At 56.2% G+C, this 16,366-nt stretch overlaps 1 protein-coding gene and 1 long non-coding RNA gene across 2 annotated transcripts; both read right to left on the bottom strand.

Moving 5' to 3' along the window:
- Positions 1-458: 458 nt before the first annotated feature.
- Positions 459-2,153, bottom strand: LOC128917580 (uncharacterized). The gene is made up of 3 exons (XR_008469306.1): positions 2,085-2,153; positions 1,331-1,419; positions 459-755 (listed from the first exon to the last, which is right to left on the bottom strand). It is a non-coding gene; the product is annotated as an uncharacterized LOC128917580 (long non-coding RNA).
- A 7,800-nt stretch (positions 2,154-9,953) lies between these two features.
- LOC128917709 (adenylate cyclase type 10-like) lies at positions 9,954-11,146 on the bottom strand. The gene is made up of 3 exons (XM_054221108.1): positions 11,083-11,146; positions 10,591-10,689; positions 9,954-10,432 (listed from the first exon to the last, which is right to left on the bottom strand). The coding sequence occupies exons 1-3, from the start codon at positions 11,083-11,085 to the stop codon at positions 10,253-10,255; spliced, it is 282 nt and encodes a 93-aa protein (XP_054077083.1). The 5' UTR covers positions 11,086-11,146; the 3' UTR covers positions 9,954-10,252.
- Positions 11,147-16,366: the final 5,220 nt, after the last annotated feature.

The raw sequence follows: 16,366 nt of genomic DNA, 5'->3' as shown, positions 1-16,366 counted from the left end.
ACCTTCAGCAAAGAGATTCCGGCCCGCGCAATAGAAAACTCGGAGCGACGCCCAGCTCAAACCAGTAACAAAGTCCGTTCTTAATTAGAAATTGCCGCTTCTTACCAGCACGTCGCCTTGAGCCTCGTGCAGGCAATGCAGAGCGAGCTCCAGGTTGACCCGTCCCCCTGGCCTGGTGTTGGCAGAAGCCAAATGGAGCAGGTTTGTAACTACAAATGCAACGAAAACCAAGAAAAAGTCAAGTTTTCCTCAAGAAAAGGGGCGATAGGAGAGGGAGGGAAAACAGGACGAGCGCAGCAGAGACCGGAGATGAGGAAAAGGCAGAGAAAAAAGTCCGATATCCCAAATAGCTCTACTTTAAAAGCTCAGAGAGAAAACTCCCCTCTCCCGAGGGCGCCGCAGATGAGGTGGGACAGCTCCAAACGCCCGTTTTTCATGGAAGACGCTGTCGCCCGTTATTCTTTAGTCACTCTCCCACCAAAACCCAGCCATCTCCTTCCCTCGAACATGAAGGCGGGCAAGAAAAGGAGGGAGAGAAGCCCAAAAAGGTGGAATTTTCAACCCATCATATCCCTGGGTGGGGTGAAAGTGGAAGAGAAGCGTTAGAAAAACCTTTCTCCTGCGTCTCCGGGTTGGTTTCGATGTCGCCCCAGGGTTTCCAGACCAGCGACGCTCCCTCTTCCTCCTCTTCCAAACGGGCTGGGTCCTGGAGGTCGGGAAGCTCCGCTTGGAATTGGTTGCCGATGTTGACGTGCCTGAAAGGGTGAGGAAGAGGAAGTGAGGAAGGCGAGTGGGGAACAGCTGCGGCAGGACAGGGGGAACAGCTGCGGCAGGATAGACGCATGCGTACGTGAGGTGCTGTAATAAATACGGCCCGTATTTCCCAGGAAAGCACTAATTGCTCTCCTCTAACAACTTCTCCAGCAGCATCACGTTACCGCCACTTGAAAGGCTCCATCTCACTTCATTAAACATCCCAAGACTTGAGCTCCTGAAATGATTTCTCAGCCTTTGGCACCGGATTAATGAGTTAATGGTTTTCAGAGCGCCCCGGACACGAGCGCTTTTGAAGTGCTGTTATTGGCGAATCTAGAGCTGTCGACGCTAATAAAAAATGCACTTATTCCTCGCGTTACTCTACACTTCTCACTTTAGTATTAATAAAAACACCTGTTTTTATAACGCTTCTCTTGGAGGCCTTTGGTCCTCAAACGACTAAATAGCCGCACAAAAACAAGCACAAAACTCCTCATCAGCTTTTCTGCACTGGCAGCAAATTTGCCTTTTCTGCGGCTTTGACGGGGAAGATCTGTAGCGACCCGGAACTCACAAACGTGTCTCGCCCCAGGCATGCGACTACCTGAGCAGTGAGCGGAATCAGCCATGCAGGGTTTTCTTGCCGTGCCGCAGAAGGTGACGCTGGGAAAAGAAGAGAGGAGAAATGAGCCTGTTTGTCACACCCAGCCAAGGGGGATGAGATGGGGGACCCCCACCTCACCTCTGCCCCTCAGGAGCGGGGCTGGGACAGATCCTCCGCGCAGACAGAAGGGGCCTGGCGCGGATTTCATCTCCAGCCCTCTTCCTCAGCCCAAAGCCACACAACTCCCTCTCTTTCTCAGCCCCAAAACCAGCCACGCCAGCCCCTTTGCCAGCCCCAGCAGCACGAGTCCCACTCTCCGGGTCAGGCCACAAACCGGCTCCCCCTCTCTGCTTCCCCTCTCTGCTTCGCCCCCCTCTGCAGCCCCCCTGGGCGACGCTGAGGGACAGCAGACACCCCACAGCCCGGCACACCCAGGGCCCCACCGACACTTTGCGGGGAGCGCTGGCAAACTGCGGAGGGCCCGGCCCCGCGTCCCTCCGGGGCGGCACCAGCACGGCCCGAGCATCGCTTTCTTACCACCCTGACGGGCTCCATTTCTCCGCCATCGCCGGCACCGCACCCCAAACCCCCCAGGACCAAGGCACCCTGCGGGGAGCCGGGCCCAGACACCCCCCTCCCACCCGTCAATGCCCCCCCTCAGCCCTCACAGCCCCACTCAGGGCCCTACCAGCCCCTCCACCACCCCTCGGGGCCGCCCACTCACCTTCACATGCTCCAGCTGCCTCACCACGTGCTCGCAGCGGCCCCGCGGGCCCAGCCCAACCAACCACCCGCCGGGCCCTGCTTTCCGCCCCGACCGCCCCGCTCCCATTTCCAGCCGGCCGCCATTTTCCCCCGGCCCGGCCCGCCCACGACGGGCGCCCATTGGCCACCGCTGCCCCATCGCCCGCCCCCTCCTTCTTGGGTTGCACCGCTCCATTGGCCCGCTGCCACTGTCAATCTCCACATTCGACCAATGGGAGCACAGCACAGCAGTCCAACCTTTTCCTTCCCTTCCCTCCCCTTTGCTTTCTCATTTTACTTCCCTTTTTCCTTCCCCTTTTGTTTCCCCTTCCCCTTTTCCTTCCCTTCTCCTTCCTTTCCAATGAGTCAAATCATGATGAGCCTGAAATGCCATGGATTTTTCATCTCCAAAACCACTTGCAAGGACACGCAGCACAAGGGTTACAAGTGGGAACAGGATTTTACTCTCTTTTGCTCAAAGCGGTTGCAGAGCAGATGCTTACAAGCACCATCGCAAAACAAGAGCTCTCACTCCAGAACAGCTGACGAGAGGCGCAGTCAGATGGGAGAAAACAGCCTTTTATTGTGGACGGACATGAGGTGCGGGAGCCCAGGAATGGCAGGGGTTCGGCTCCTGAAAGGAAATGGGCATCTACAGCGAGAGTCGGAAAGCACTGATGAACCCACAGAGGCAGGACTTGGTTGCCCTTTCTTTGGGAAACAGAGTGGACAAGGAGTAGTTTGTAGCCCAGAAGAGAGAGCTCTTGCGGGCATTGCCGAGGGGAGGGCTCTGGCACCGTATCCCCCATGGAAATGCCCTTAGAGGCCCCTGCGTGTGCAGAGGTGCTCAGTGCCCCTGTGCCACGCAGCAGGGCTCCATGGGGAGCCCCTGGGGAGCTGCCGTGGAGTTCTTCCCAAACCCTGCGCAGCACCGTCCCTTGCCCTCCCTTGCCAGCCCCTTGGACTGCCTTAGAGCAGTTTCCCCAGCTGGGAAAGATGGGTAGCGGAGCCTGGGACACACCTGGGCTTCTCCCTCCTCTTTTTCCGTCCCCATCTTTTGCGCTCTTCCTTCTTTCCTCTTCTTGCCAGCGTTCCCTCTCCTCATCCCAGGCCTCTTCTCTCTTCCTTTTGGGTTTTCAGTTTCCTGGAGGGAGCCTGCAAAGCTTTCCATCCCCCAGTGGGTTTAGATAGGTAAAGGCAGGATCAACTGGATTCATCACGTCTTGATGGAAGCAAAGCTGACTCCTTTAACCGTCTTTCCCGGGAAAGGCTCTTTAGTTCTTGTGCGCATCCTGGGGCATCTTCCGTGGTCTCTGGGGCAGTTGGAGGCAAAGCGGCGGGTGCCTAAAGCAGAAATGTTGGCGTTAGCAGGTGGCAAGGGACGCCCTACCTAAATCCAACAGAGCAAAAATATCAGGAAGAGGCAGAGCAGCTCCTTGAACTCATCGGGAACCTCCTCCTAGATGAGACGCCTTGTCCCAGGGTTTGTGGACCTGCCCTACCTTTGCCATTTCCCGTCCTCTCACCGCATCTACCCCTGCTGCTTTCTGGAGGACGAGCAGAGAGGGTGGTGCGTCCAGGAAGGCTTTGGCCTGGTGCTCTACATCACCTTCCCCAGCAGGGCCACGTTGCTCTTCCAAAGGCAAATCTGGAAAGCAAAAACTCGTGTAGCCAAGTGACTTGTGGGAAGTGGACAACACCTAAAGCAAAACCCACCCAAAGCCCTCCACCAGCTTTCTGCTCTGGCTGTGAGAACCCTCAGTCCCTCCTCCTACCTCTGGATGTGTCCCTGGCTGCTGGCGACTCCTCAGCTGAGGGACTGGAAAGGCCAGACGTCTTGGCCCCAGTGGTTTTCTAAGAGGAACTCCACCAGCCCCTTCACCTGCACACGAGAGCCTTGCTTTCAGGGCAGGGGGCTGAAAAGTTGTGGAGCAGCCTTTCCCACTCCTCCCCCTTGCCTCCACGCAGAAGGCTGTGGCTGTGGGGCTGCTTTTGCAGGCAGCCAGCCCACCACCTTTTGCTCTTTTAAGCAAGTCCTGTGGTGACATGGTACCCCAGAGAGAATCGAGTCGGACAACGGGACTCATTTCCGAAACAGCCTCATAGACACCTGGGCCAAAGAGCATGGCATTGAGTGGGTATATCACATCCCCTGTCACGCACCAGCCGCCGGGAAGCTAGAACGATACAATGGATCGTTAAAAACTACACTGAGAGCAATGGGTGGTGGGACTTTAAAACATTGGGATACACATCTAGCAAAAGCTACCTGGCTAGTTAACACCAGGGGATCTACCAATGGGGCTGGCCCTGCCCAATCAAAACTTCCACGTACCGTAGAAGGGGATAAAGTCCCCGTAGTGCACATGAAGAATACGCTAGGGAAGACAGTCTGGGTTAGTCCTGCCTCGGGCAAAGGCAAACCCATCCGTGGGATTGCTTTTGCCCAAGGACCTGGGTGCACTTGGTGCGTGATGTGGCAGCATGGGGAAGTCCGACGTATACCTCATGGGGATCTGATTTTGGGTGAGAATAGCCAATGAATCAAATTGTGTGCTGTTAATTGCTAAGTAACACTCTCACTGTATGTGCTCATTACTATAATTGCTATCAGTTGTACTATGAGTAAGGCACAGGGGTGATGGGATAAGAACTGACCTCAGCAGCTGGCGCCCAGCAACTTCCTCAAGATCTACGTCTTCAGCCCACGGATTGTGTGCATGAGCCACACCGGGTGCACCAGTCACAACCTCCGAAAATACAGCATGCAACAGACCAGCGCCACCCAGCATCTCACCTGCCCTGAGAGACTGTTCTAACAGGTGGAGCCCAAAGCCATGGATTAAAAGAACTCAACGGACGCTTTGGAGGGATGGCCCATAAACTAAGGGCATTATATCCGCATGAATATACGTGTGTATATATATATATATGACAGGGGAAAGTGGTGGCAATTCATTGGAACCTGTAAGATCCGGGCATGGCATAGATGGTATGGAATAAGGGGTGGATAATGCCCTGGTTCCGGCGGGGATAGGGTTAATTTTTCCTGGCATTCCATGCCATGTGAGCCATGCCCACCCTGAGCTGCTGGCGGAGGGGGCAGGAAGTCACCGTTTGGAGCAGGCTGGGGCGTCCCGGGTCCGGTCGGTGAGCGGCGGGGAGCGGCGGTTCCGTAATCGTGTTTGTATATTCCTCTGTCCGTGTGATTGTTGTTGTTTGCTTGTTCCCTTTGCCGTTCTGTTAAACTGCCTTTGTCTCAACCCAAGAGTCCTGTATTGGGAAGGCCCGAGCGAGCGGCACATGGTTCTTTGTTGCCGTCTGAGGCCAAACCACAACATTCAGGTTTCATCACTACTGTGTTATCCTGAAGAACACTTCTAGAACACTGTTAGTATCATATAACGGTTAATATCACGCAGCTCGGAACTAAGTCTTCTCACCCAGGGTCGAATTTCCTTGGGGTACACATTGAGCTTCCCCATTCTCCAGCATCACCCACCAAGTACCTCCAGGTCCTTGAGCAAAAACAGTCCCACGAATGGGTTTGCCCTTGCCTGAGGCAGGAAAAACCCAAACAGTTTTCCCTAACCTATTCCTTTCACGCTGTTCTCCTGTCCCGTAGGGATAGAAGAGACTCTTTAGAGACCCAATTCAACAGTCCCATAAAAACAAAGAATGTTTCCACATTAATTGAGATATATATATACTTTTATATGTATATATATCTATACCTTGGTAGATCACAATTTCTCTTGGGAGTTATACCGTTCTCTTCTTTATACCTTATTATATTCTTACCATAGGTAAGAATGCCTTACCTATGATCCTAAGTAACAAACCAAAACCCGCTACTTATTGACTGCCCTCTGTGTTGTGCTCTGGTTCTGTAATGAAACGGTTGGTACTAACTACGAATTCCTGTGGAGGAGGAGAACGTAGTGTGCGGCAAACAAACCATCCAGCACTGTGCCGAGAATCAGAAAGCCCAAACCCGAGGGCTGAAGGATGAGTATGTGATGATACGTGCATAAATACGCGTGTTGTGTTCCTTGGGTTTTTTTTCTTCATTACTTCATTGGTAAGTAATGAAGTACTCTCCTCTACCTGTCCCCGAATGTCAACAGAGGAGACTGTATTTCTTTCTTGCTAATTGCCTTTGGCGTGAAGTCGGCAACCTTGTATTTGAGATTCTGTGTGGGATGTTCCGGGTCAGTCTCACCTCGAGGACAAAAAGCCCAATGTTTGTATCTAGGACCAAAAACAACGGAGAAGATACTCTCCTCGTCATGTCGCGTTTTTAAAAAATGAGTGTTTTTCCTTCAGAAGCCAAACAGGTGGGGATGGGTCAGCTGAGACCCATTTTTTGAAATGTCAAGTCCCCAAGCATGTGGTAGCTACAAATTGGAACCACAGAGAGCTTCTCATCATTGCTTTGAGCAATGCAGTAACTTTCACAGCTTCACAGGGAGACGCTCAAGAGTACTTGAAATACTGGAAATTTAATTTCACTTGGTGCAGTGGAGGCTCAGTAAAATGAAAAACAGGGTTTAAGCCAGCAAATCTACAAGCACAGGTCACTCGCCGAGGCAAACAGCTCCGGTGCTGGCACGTCGGCAGCAGAGCCGGGCAATGGTGGCGAAAAGGGGCTTTTTCCGAGTTTTTCTGAGGCCGGGAGAAGACCGGGCAGTGGCAGGGACCCGCAGGGAGCCCGCAGCTGACAGCTGATGCGAGAGCGTCTGACGAGGCCGGGGCGGAGCCTGCAGCAGCAGCGGCAGGTTTAAAGGAGGCGTAACCGCCACCAACGGTCACTGGCTGAGGCAAGTGAGCCTGCAGCAGCAGCGGCCAGCCCCCAGCCCCTTCAAAGGCGGCCCAAGGGAGTGCGGGGAACAGGGCGGGCAGACAGGGCATGGCGCGTCAGTTCGCGTGGAAGGGCGCAGGACGCTCGGGGGGGAAGGTCAGCCATGGTCTCCAACTGAAGGACGCAGCTTCCCGCATCTGCTGCACCTGCCAGAGCAGACGTGGCCGTACCAACTGAGCTCCCCTGGAAGCACGCAGCCCCCCAGGTCGCCGGCTGCAGAGAGTGCCTTAATCTCCCAGGGCTGGTGGGTGGTAGAAGAGGTGACAGCTGCGTGAGGTGCCACCAGGGGGATGATCTGCTCAGCCTGGCAGCAGAGCTGAAAGAGGAAACAGAAGGGCTGCGGAGCATCAGGGAGAGTGAGAAAGGAATGGATTGGTGGAAGCAGACTCTGACCTCCCTGAGTCAAAAACCAGAAGAGCCCCCAAAAAAACCCCGAGCTGAAGGAGATCTGGTCCCTTCGCCCTGCCACTGAAGGCAGTGGCCAAAAGGAGGCCAGTGAATGGAGGCTAGTCCCTACGAGGGGAGGGAAGCGAACTCCCTCCTTGCCCACATCCCCCGACCAGGTGCCTCTGCACAACAGGTATGAGGCTCTTGAGGAGGGAGGCCAGCCCATGGATGGCATGGAAGATGGTTTGGCTACACCAGAAGAGATGCCGGGACCAGCAAGGCCTACCCCCAGTTTAAAAACTGCCTCTGCAAGGGAGAAGAGGCGGGTTATAGTAGTAGGCCCAATATGCCGCGCAGACCCTCTTGACAGGGAGGTATGCTGCCTCCCCGGGGCCGGGGTCAGGGACGTCACTTGAAAACTTCCCAGCCTGGTTAAATCTGGCTAGGGGCATCAAGGATAACAAGAAAAACTCCTATGAGTACGTCACGGGTACAGGCAAGACTAGGGAAGGTGTGGGCCCTCTCAGGAAGGACACAGGAGACCTGGTCACCCAGGACACGGAGAAGGCTGAGATGCTGAATGACTTTCTCGCCTCGGCCTTCACCAGCAAGGGCTCCACCCACACCACCCAAGTTGCAGGATGCAAAAGCAGGGTCTATGAGAATGAAGCAGCGCCCACTGTAGGAGAAGATCAGGTTCAGGACCATCTGAGGAACCTGAAGGTGCATAAGTCCATGGGACCAGATGAAATCCATCCACGGGTCCTGAGGGAGCTGTCAGATGAAGTCGCCAAGCCTCTTTCCATTATATTTGAGAAGTCGTGGCAGCCTGGTGAAGTTCCTGCTGATTGGAAAAGGGGAAACAGAACGCCCATTTTCAAAAAGGGAAAAAAGGAAGACCCAGGGAACTACAGGCCGGTCAGTCTCACCTCTGTGCCTGGCAAGGTCATGGAGCAGATCCTCCTGGAAACGCTACTAAGGCACATGGGAAATAGGGAGGTGATTGGTGACAGCTTCACCAGTTTGGCTTCACCAAAGGCAAACTCTGCCTGACATTGACAAATGTCTTACTCTTTGGTGTCTTTGGTGAAATTACAATAGAAACTGTGGCGGCTCTCTGTCAGTGAACGGACTTATTTCAGAGATAACTCACATAATACGTGTGCTTATTTTTGAACTTCAGTACCAATGTACCTTGACAGAAGAGGCTTGAAACACAAGGAAGCGCCTTCCTTCCCCGATTCTTTCAAAACACGCTGGATTCTTTCAGAACTGCTTGGGATGGGAAGTGGCTAATTGTACTAATATTGACTCCTCCATCCAACAAAGAAGGAACTGCAACATGCCATTACAAATTCTACTTTTGTAGCCCTCCAAAACACTGTCAAGTTGCTTTACAAATGCTAATCAATGTCTCCTGAAGTCTAGTAGGTTGAAACGCTCTGGCGATACCACTTGACTTGGTCATTGCAGAGTTGTATGGCGGAGAACAGAACTCCTGAGTTTTCATAAGAACCATTTTATTTGGAAAACAAATATACAGCTCTGGTGACAGAAGAAGTCGGTAAAGTTGTCCTGAATGGTCCCTGTTTAAGAAAAACATCTGCCACGCTAACTGCACCTGCAACAGCACCTGCAACGTGGTCTCCATCTGCGTTTCCATCTTCAATTTTATCTGCATCCGCACCGGCATCCCCAAAGATGCCTTCCTCTGAAATGGTACCTGCATCAGCAACGCTCCCTCTGTCTGCAAGGGCATCTGCAATGCTCTCTGCACTCCGGTTGTGTCTACATCTGCAGTGGCGCACGAAAGGGTATCTGGTGTGGCATCTGTCTCTCCCATGGCATCTCCGTCTGCAGTTGCATCTGAAAGACTACCTGGTTTCTGCAAGGGCGTCTGCAGCGGTATCTGTGTCTGCCACGGCCTCTACAACGGCATCTGCACCTGCAACGGAATGGGCGGTGGTATCTCTGATGGTATCAGTACGGGTGTCCCTGCCTGTATTGGTGCCGGCGTCTGTGAAGGTCTCTGTACGGTGCCTGTGTGCCCAATTGTACCTGTGTCTGCGTCTGTGCTGGCATCTGTCTGTGTCCTAAGTCTGTGCGTGGCGGGAGTTCTGCTGTCCAACAGGAGTCCAACGCCCTGTCCGTGTTGGCCTTCATGCGCGCTGCCAGGCGGGAGAACCTCTGTCCGCTGGAAGTGCCCTCCAGGCTGAAGAGGCGCTCCAGTAAGGAAAGGCAGCAGCTCTGCTGCAGCAGCCAGGCCAGCCTCTTCATCCTGCTGCACGAGAGAAACTGCTGGGCCCAGAGGCTCTCGCTGTACAGCGCTAAATCAGCCAGGGCTGGGGGAAAGCAGGGCGGCGGACAAGCCAGTCGCACCTCCTGGGAGGAAAGGGAGCTGATGGAGAGGAAGGGGGCAAACAAAGCAGTGCCGCCAGGGGAAGCTGACCGCTCGAGAGGGCGCGTTGGCGCTACAGCGCCCGGGGGCCCAAGCAAAGCTGGGAACCGGCAAGAAAAGGGTTATCGCCCTCTGAGCTTCCTCGCTCTCACACCTCACCCCCACCCACTGCTCCTTCCCAGTCTCCTGAGCCCTGCCCCTCGTCAGCCTCTACTCCCTGTTTGCAGCTCTCTGTCCCCAGCCACCACCAAGGCCCTGCCGCCGTCGACGCGTGCCGGCAGGCACAGCCCCGGCTGTGAGCTGCTTTTTACCCAGGGGGGAAGGAGCGTGCAGGGGGGAGGGAGTGTGGGGCTCTGTCGTTCCCCATTCCACCCGCATATCGCTCCTTAACCCCTCGGTCCTGTAAGGGCCGTGCGTCAGGTCACGTGTGGCCTCAAGCCCAGGCAGGTCTGGGACCAGGTAGGAAATGGCTCTTCCTCCCCTAGGTTCTCAGTTCTGCTCCTTACCGGCCCTTCTGCAGAAGGCAGGCTGCTCTTCTCACGTAAGCGACACAAGGCAACTTTTCCACCTGAGCCTTGACAAAGGCGCCAAGGAAGGTCTCGGGGAAGTTCCTTCTGAGCAAGCTCAAAGCCTGCCTCATCATTTTCTCTGCCAGCTGAAGGCGTTGCATACACCAGCAAACCTGCAGAGGAAAAGGGAAACACCCTGATCTGCTCGAGTCGGCCAAGAGACTGCCGGAGTCTGCCGGTGGCTGGTGATGCCAGGGATAGCCCCTGCAGCCGGGGAAAGCATCCAGCTCCATCCCCCAGGACACCCCTCCAGACCTCCCCATCTCTTTACCTCCCCTTTGAGGCTGAAGAAGGTGGCCTCTTCAAAGCAGGCTATCGCAGTGGCTTTCATCTTCCTCAGGACCTCCGCTTCGTTCAGCTTCATGAGGGCCTTTGCGCAAGCACAGAGAGAGCAGGCGAGCGTGATGCAGAGCCCACGGCCGGCCTCGTCCTCCCCTGTTGCCTCTGGCATCTGTCTTAAGAGGGCCCGTTTCTCCCCCTGCTGATGCCCGCCCCAACACAGTCACGCCGGCTCAGAGCACAGGCACCAGTGCTCCTTCAGATCCCCTCCCTGCTAATTCCCCTCCTGCTATGGGCACGGTGGCCTGTGTCTCCGTCCACAGAAGAGGCAAGCCGGAGGAAGAAGTCAGGCTCTGACCCCAGCATGTCCCTTCCAAGGCCCCGTCAAGGCACGCCCTATTGCAGCGGTGAAGTTGTCCTGCCCAGAGCCAGCTGACTGAGAGGACTCCGTGCACGGTGGGCACTGGCGAGCGAGGCAACTCACCATGTAGCTGTTGGAGACGTGCAGGTAGGCAGCAGCACACTCCAGAAGGTAGTAAAAGGCTCGGTCGGCATCGCCCATTGCCACGTAGTGGCGAGCCAAAGGCACAAGCACCGATTCCACGATGGCTCGGCATTCACACCAGTGTGTGCCGTTGTGCTGCCTGTCGGTCTCGTCGGGCAGCTCAGTTGTCTCTTCGCCCTCTGGCAGAAGCCGCTCCGCCACACTAGTCAGAGCACCGTTCCCAGGGGAAGAAGAGAGCAAAGAATGCACAGGCATCACCTACACTGGTCTTTTGCCCCACAGAGAGGCCATCAAAAGCCCTTTGTTCAAAAGAGAGCGCGAGCCCACGGGCAGGCATGACTCCTACAGCTGCTTTGTAGCCAGGGAGAAGAAGACAAGCTGGGCTTTCTGTCACCTCCCCCAGGCAAACCACCCGGCTCCCTTGTGGTGGCTTTTCGCCTGCAGATCTTGTAGCGCTCCTCTCGAGGAACTGGAAAGCAAGGCCTGCTCCAGGGTAGTGTGACCATCACTAGGAGCCCACGGGCTTCCTCCAGCACTGTCTCACCTCCGTGGCCATCTCTTCCCCGCTCCCACCTCACAGAAAGCCTCTTCCTTAAGCTAGAGTCACAACCGGCAGGCAAATGCCAGCGCTTCCTTGGTCTCCTCTGGAGACCCCTGAGGCCCCTGCCTTTACAGAGAATCAAACCCTTGTCTGCTCACCCAGTTTCCTCCTCCATGAAAGCCTGCTGCTCTGCGGCATCTGCAAAGAAAACAGGGGGTTAGACACCTCCTCGCCTGCCCCAGGGGAAGAGCTGCTCTCGCTCTCCCACTGGGCTTCAAGGACCCTTGCGAGGGTGCCGACACGCTGAGCAAAGTCTGCGGTGGTTGTCCTCAGCTCCTGGGCTCGTCCCCGGCAGACCTCCTCCCAGCCGATCCCCAGCATACACCCCTGGGCTCCTGGAGGGCCCGGGCTGTGGAGCACGGTGCACAGCGTACCCCCAGTGGCGTGGGTCCTATCCTGCTTCAGCTCTTCTCCAGCCAGCACCAAGGCCTCCCAGCTGCATGAGTCGCCTCCGTCGGCAGGGTCCCGACAGCTGCCTCCGTCCTGGCTGCTGGTGACGGCGAAGTGGTGGAAGGCGACAAACTCCCCTTGGCCGCAGCTCCTGCATTTGTGCGCGTGCTGCTCCAGGAAGGCGGCACACTTGCCGCGCAAGGCGACTCGCTGCCTCCCGGGACACAGCTCGTACGCAGCCTTCTGCAGCAGCGGGACGCAGAAGGCCAAGACGCCAGGCTGCTGCTCCTCGGTCCTCGTGCTGGGAGAGGGCCTCTGCACACCTGCAAGGCAAAGGGCCTTGGCATCAGCCCCAGCTCAGGGCCGTCGCAGCCGGGGCACGAGAGTCATGCCTTGGCGTGCACCCTTGCCAGCCAACCAGCACTGCTGCACACCGAGCCTTGCAGCACAGGGCAAAAGGGCCCAGCTTGCCTTGCTGACGCTAGCCCAGCCCCGCGGACACAGCGCTCAGCTGCGCTCCAGGCAGGAGCTGGGCATGTCACCACCAGCCCAAGCAAGCCCCGTCCAGCACTTTCTCCCTGCTCTTGGCAAGGCAGTCCCCAGCCTCCTGAGCTTCCTCCTGCGCCACAGGGGAGTCAAAGCTGAATAAAAGCCCGTCAAGGGCCCCGGGGCAACCTGGAGAGCATCTTTGATCAGGTGGCTGGGAGAGGATGTCAGGGACTCCACACGCCCTCCCGTGCCTGCGCTACGAGCAGCACTCGGGATGGCACTTGGTGGGAACCTCCCTCCAGCGCAAAGCTAGCGGGCTTTGAGACTGACCCGTAAGGTCTTTGAACAACCCATCGCAAAGAGCCGTGCCTGCCTGAGCCCCAGCCACCCCTCACGGCAGGGGAAGCGCACCATGCCCTGGGGAGCCCTGCCGGGACACAGCTGGGAGCTCCCTTGTCCACCTGCCCGCTACCACTTACTGCTCTCCACCTGCGAAGAGGTGGCTGGCCCCTCGGTAGGATCTTGCACATCTTCTGGCACCTCTGTGTTTTTCAGCCACCTCAGGATGTTGTCGCTCACCAGCTCGTCCAAGGAGGAATTCATATGGGTCCTGAGGCCAGTGGGAAGGATGTGCAACAGGAGCTGGGTGGTAAACACCGGCCCGATGATGGCTGCAAACTTCACAACCATCCGCGTCAGCGGCTGCATCCGATCCAGCTGAGTCAGCGCAATCTCTGTCAAGAAGAAACAACACGTCTCTCTTGCCTCTTCCCCATGCTGAGGCTGGAGAGGCTGGAAAGTTTCAACCCATGAGATGGGGTAGACTTTGGCCTCCTCTCCTTGCGGCTGCACCTACTGGGCAATCGCAACCCAGGGTAGGCATCTTCAAACTGGCTCCGCTCCTGATGGAATCGCAGGCCATGAGGCCTGGGGAAAAGCCAGATGCTCAAACAAATGCTCCCCCACCGAGGGCAGGGAGGGCAGGACCCAGCAGGTATGCGCATCCCATGATGTGCCCTACCAGATCTGGAGTAGGCTTTTGCCCAACAGCGCACACAGAGAACTTTCCCCACATCACAGGTGGACACAGAGCTCCCCACAAGGCTTGCCTTAACTTGGCCAGACAATACTATTCCTTTCTCTTGGTTTTCTTTTTTTTTTTTTTTTTTTTTTTGGACAAAGCCACTTCACAGCAGGAATACTTTAGCATGATGTTTCTTCACAATTCATAACAAATGTCTATGGCCAGAGAGGTTTGGTTTGGATTAAGTGCCTTGAGACCAGCATTAGCTGGGGAACTTAAAAAGAGAACAGCAACACAGATGCTGCGTCAAAGTTGGGACAGAGGCAAGTCAAAGCCTTTTCCCAGCAAAGTATTTGTTTTGGTGAGAAAAGGGAGCCATTTCAGTGTTGCACGGATAACCTTTTCTCTCCTACCTGCTGACGGAGAGCAGCCAGCAGGCTCACAGGAGGGGAAAGCGGCTGCCTGCAGCCCCAGGCCTGTTTCTGGTGGGACCGGAGCCGCCTTCCCAGCAGAGCCCCCACGCTGAGAGGGTGACTCTGCAGCACACGGATGCCCGGCCTCCCTCCAGCCCCTGCCCCGGGAAGGAGCCCCAGCACAGCCGACAGCCGGCAGAGCGGCGCTCGGCTCCTTACCTTTCAAGGGGATGGGCAGCGCGGTGTTCTCCAGGGTCACGCCTGGCCTGAGGAGGCAGACCCTCCCGTCATTCCCCGCCTCGGAGCTCCAGGTTGCTGCGAGGGATGAAGCCTCGGCTGCAGATGCTGGGCGGAGCAAGAGAGCACCGATAAGGCAGTTCGCAAAGCGACTCGCAGCTCGCGAGCGCTTCACGATTCACTTGGGATGGGACAAGTCGCCCCCGACATGGTCCAGTGCCTGCCCTGAATGTGGTGGTCATGAAGCAGAGCAAAACAGTTCCCACCAGTTCCCAGCCAGGGAAACTGCTGGTGCTAATGCAAGACGTGGCCTCAGTCCTGGCTCTTCCCAAGGCCGCGGCACTCTGGCTGGCATTGCTCTCTCGGATGGCATTACCACCGTTTTCTTCCGTTACCGGCACTCTTGTGGGGATTTACGGTTTGGCATTCAAGTTTCCTGGGCTCGTCCCTCACCTCAAGCTGGCGTTTGTTCTCAAGTGAGCTAGCCTTTGGCCAAGTTAAACTGCATGCCCATTGGAATGCCTAAGAAACACCACAAGCACATGTGCTTCGGAAGGATTTCCCCTGTGTTTTAGCCCCACAACCCCCGCCCCAAGAACGTAGGTCCCTCCGAGCCACCAGAACTCACTGCCCCTGCTTTGCCTGTCCCAACAGCAAGGCGCACAGGAGCCCGCACCTCCGCCAGACCAAGATCTGACTCTGCCCAGAGCCACGGGGGAACAACGGGGCAAGACTCTGCTGTGGAGAACACGCCACAGCAACTCGCTAGTCGCAGCCAAGGTGCTTACTGATCAGGCTCTCCCAGTTGTCCTTTGCTTTTCCAGACTGCCTCCGGGTGCAGAACTGGAGCATGTCGTTGGCACGAAGGCAGCGCAGCAGCTCCTCGCAGTAATATGGGATCCCTGAGCTGGTTCGGATCAGGAACCTGCACAGGAGCAGACCCGTCGGGGACCAGCACAAGGAAAGTAAGGTGAAACACAGTTCAGGTGGGCGGCCAGTCACTCAGGCATACCAGGGTAGCCAGCATCTTCATCACAGCTACACCTCACTTTGGAAAGGGATCGTCCTCCCACTGCCTTGGGATTTTGTGCCCCCTGAACCCTCCAGCCTTTGCCGAAGTCCACGGGAAAAGAATTGCGGACAATGCTCAAAGCGCAGAGCAGCGAGCCCTGCCTTTCTTCTCCTCAGGAGCCTGGAGAGGATGGACCTCTGCCCCGGGGAATCTCCCCCACAGCCCAGCCACCCAGACCAAGGCCTTTTCTGTTCACACCCAGACACAGCTGGGCTCAGGACTCTTCCTCCCTTCCTCCCTGTGCGGCAGCCAAGGCTGACACCTCCCAGGCTGGGTGTCTCGGGAGTTGCCCGCTCTCAGCGCACACCCACCAGGGTGAGGCATAACAAGCCGCCCACGCCTGGCACTCGCTAGAGTCCGGGATGCTTCTAGCGGCCCTGCGCTCCCTTGCCTGGGGGGCTGATTCCCTACCACGGTCAGCAGAGGTTCAGGCCCTCAGGAAGAGCTCCCCTGCCTCCAACTTACCTCACCAGATCCCTGGGGATGCTGACCACTCCGAGCTCCTTGCAGACTTTCTGCATCACAACTGAAGCTTTCAGCTTGTCCAGATGAAGATAAGTGATTTTCTGGGACGTGGCGTTGTCTGCTGCGGCTTTGCGAAAGCTCTCTGTTATCTCGTAGCCTGGGGCTAAGCTCATGACCATGAAGAGGGAGACCTTTTGGAGCACGGGTGACATGATGAACCAGGAGTCAGGGTCGATGAAATGGGCATTGTCGATGACAAATATGCCAAAATCTCCTGTAAGGGTCTGAAAAAAAGCAGGTTGCTCTGAGGGGAATCCAGTGGATTCTCAGCTGTCTTGCAGGGGACGAGATTTAGCCTCCGTCTCTTGAGAGGATGCTCTGAAGTCTCTCCCCAGCCACTTTCCCGCTCGGAAGCTTACTGACTCTTTGAGACTGGAGGGTCATACCTAACATCACTTGCCCTGCAGAAGGAGGGAGCTCGGGCAAGGGAACCCAGAAGACATTGTTCCTCCTCCAGGGCACACTTTACGGGAGGAAAGTCCTCGGGTGTGTTTGTGGGGCTGCGGGGGGAA

This window comes from Rissa tridactyla, chromosome 14 (genome assembly GCF_028500815.1).
Source record: "Rissa tridactyla isolate bRisTri1 chromosome 14, bRisTri1.patW.cur.20221130, whole genome shotgun sequence".
NCBI lineage: Eukaryota > Metazoa > Chordata > Aves > Charadriiformes > Laridae > Rissa > Rissa tridactyla.
This window is presented reverse-complemented; position numbering and strand designations above follow the sequence as displayed.

Bases quoted from the DNA above. Each gene is read 5' to 3' on its own strand.
- LOC128917709 (XM_054221108.1), bottom strand. The intron at 10,433-10,590 runs GTAAAGAGATGG...TTTCCTCTGCAG, and splicing joins TCTTCAGCCTCAAAGGGGAG to GTTTGCTGGTGTATGCAACG.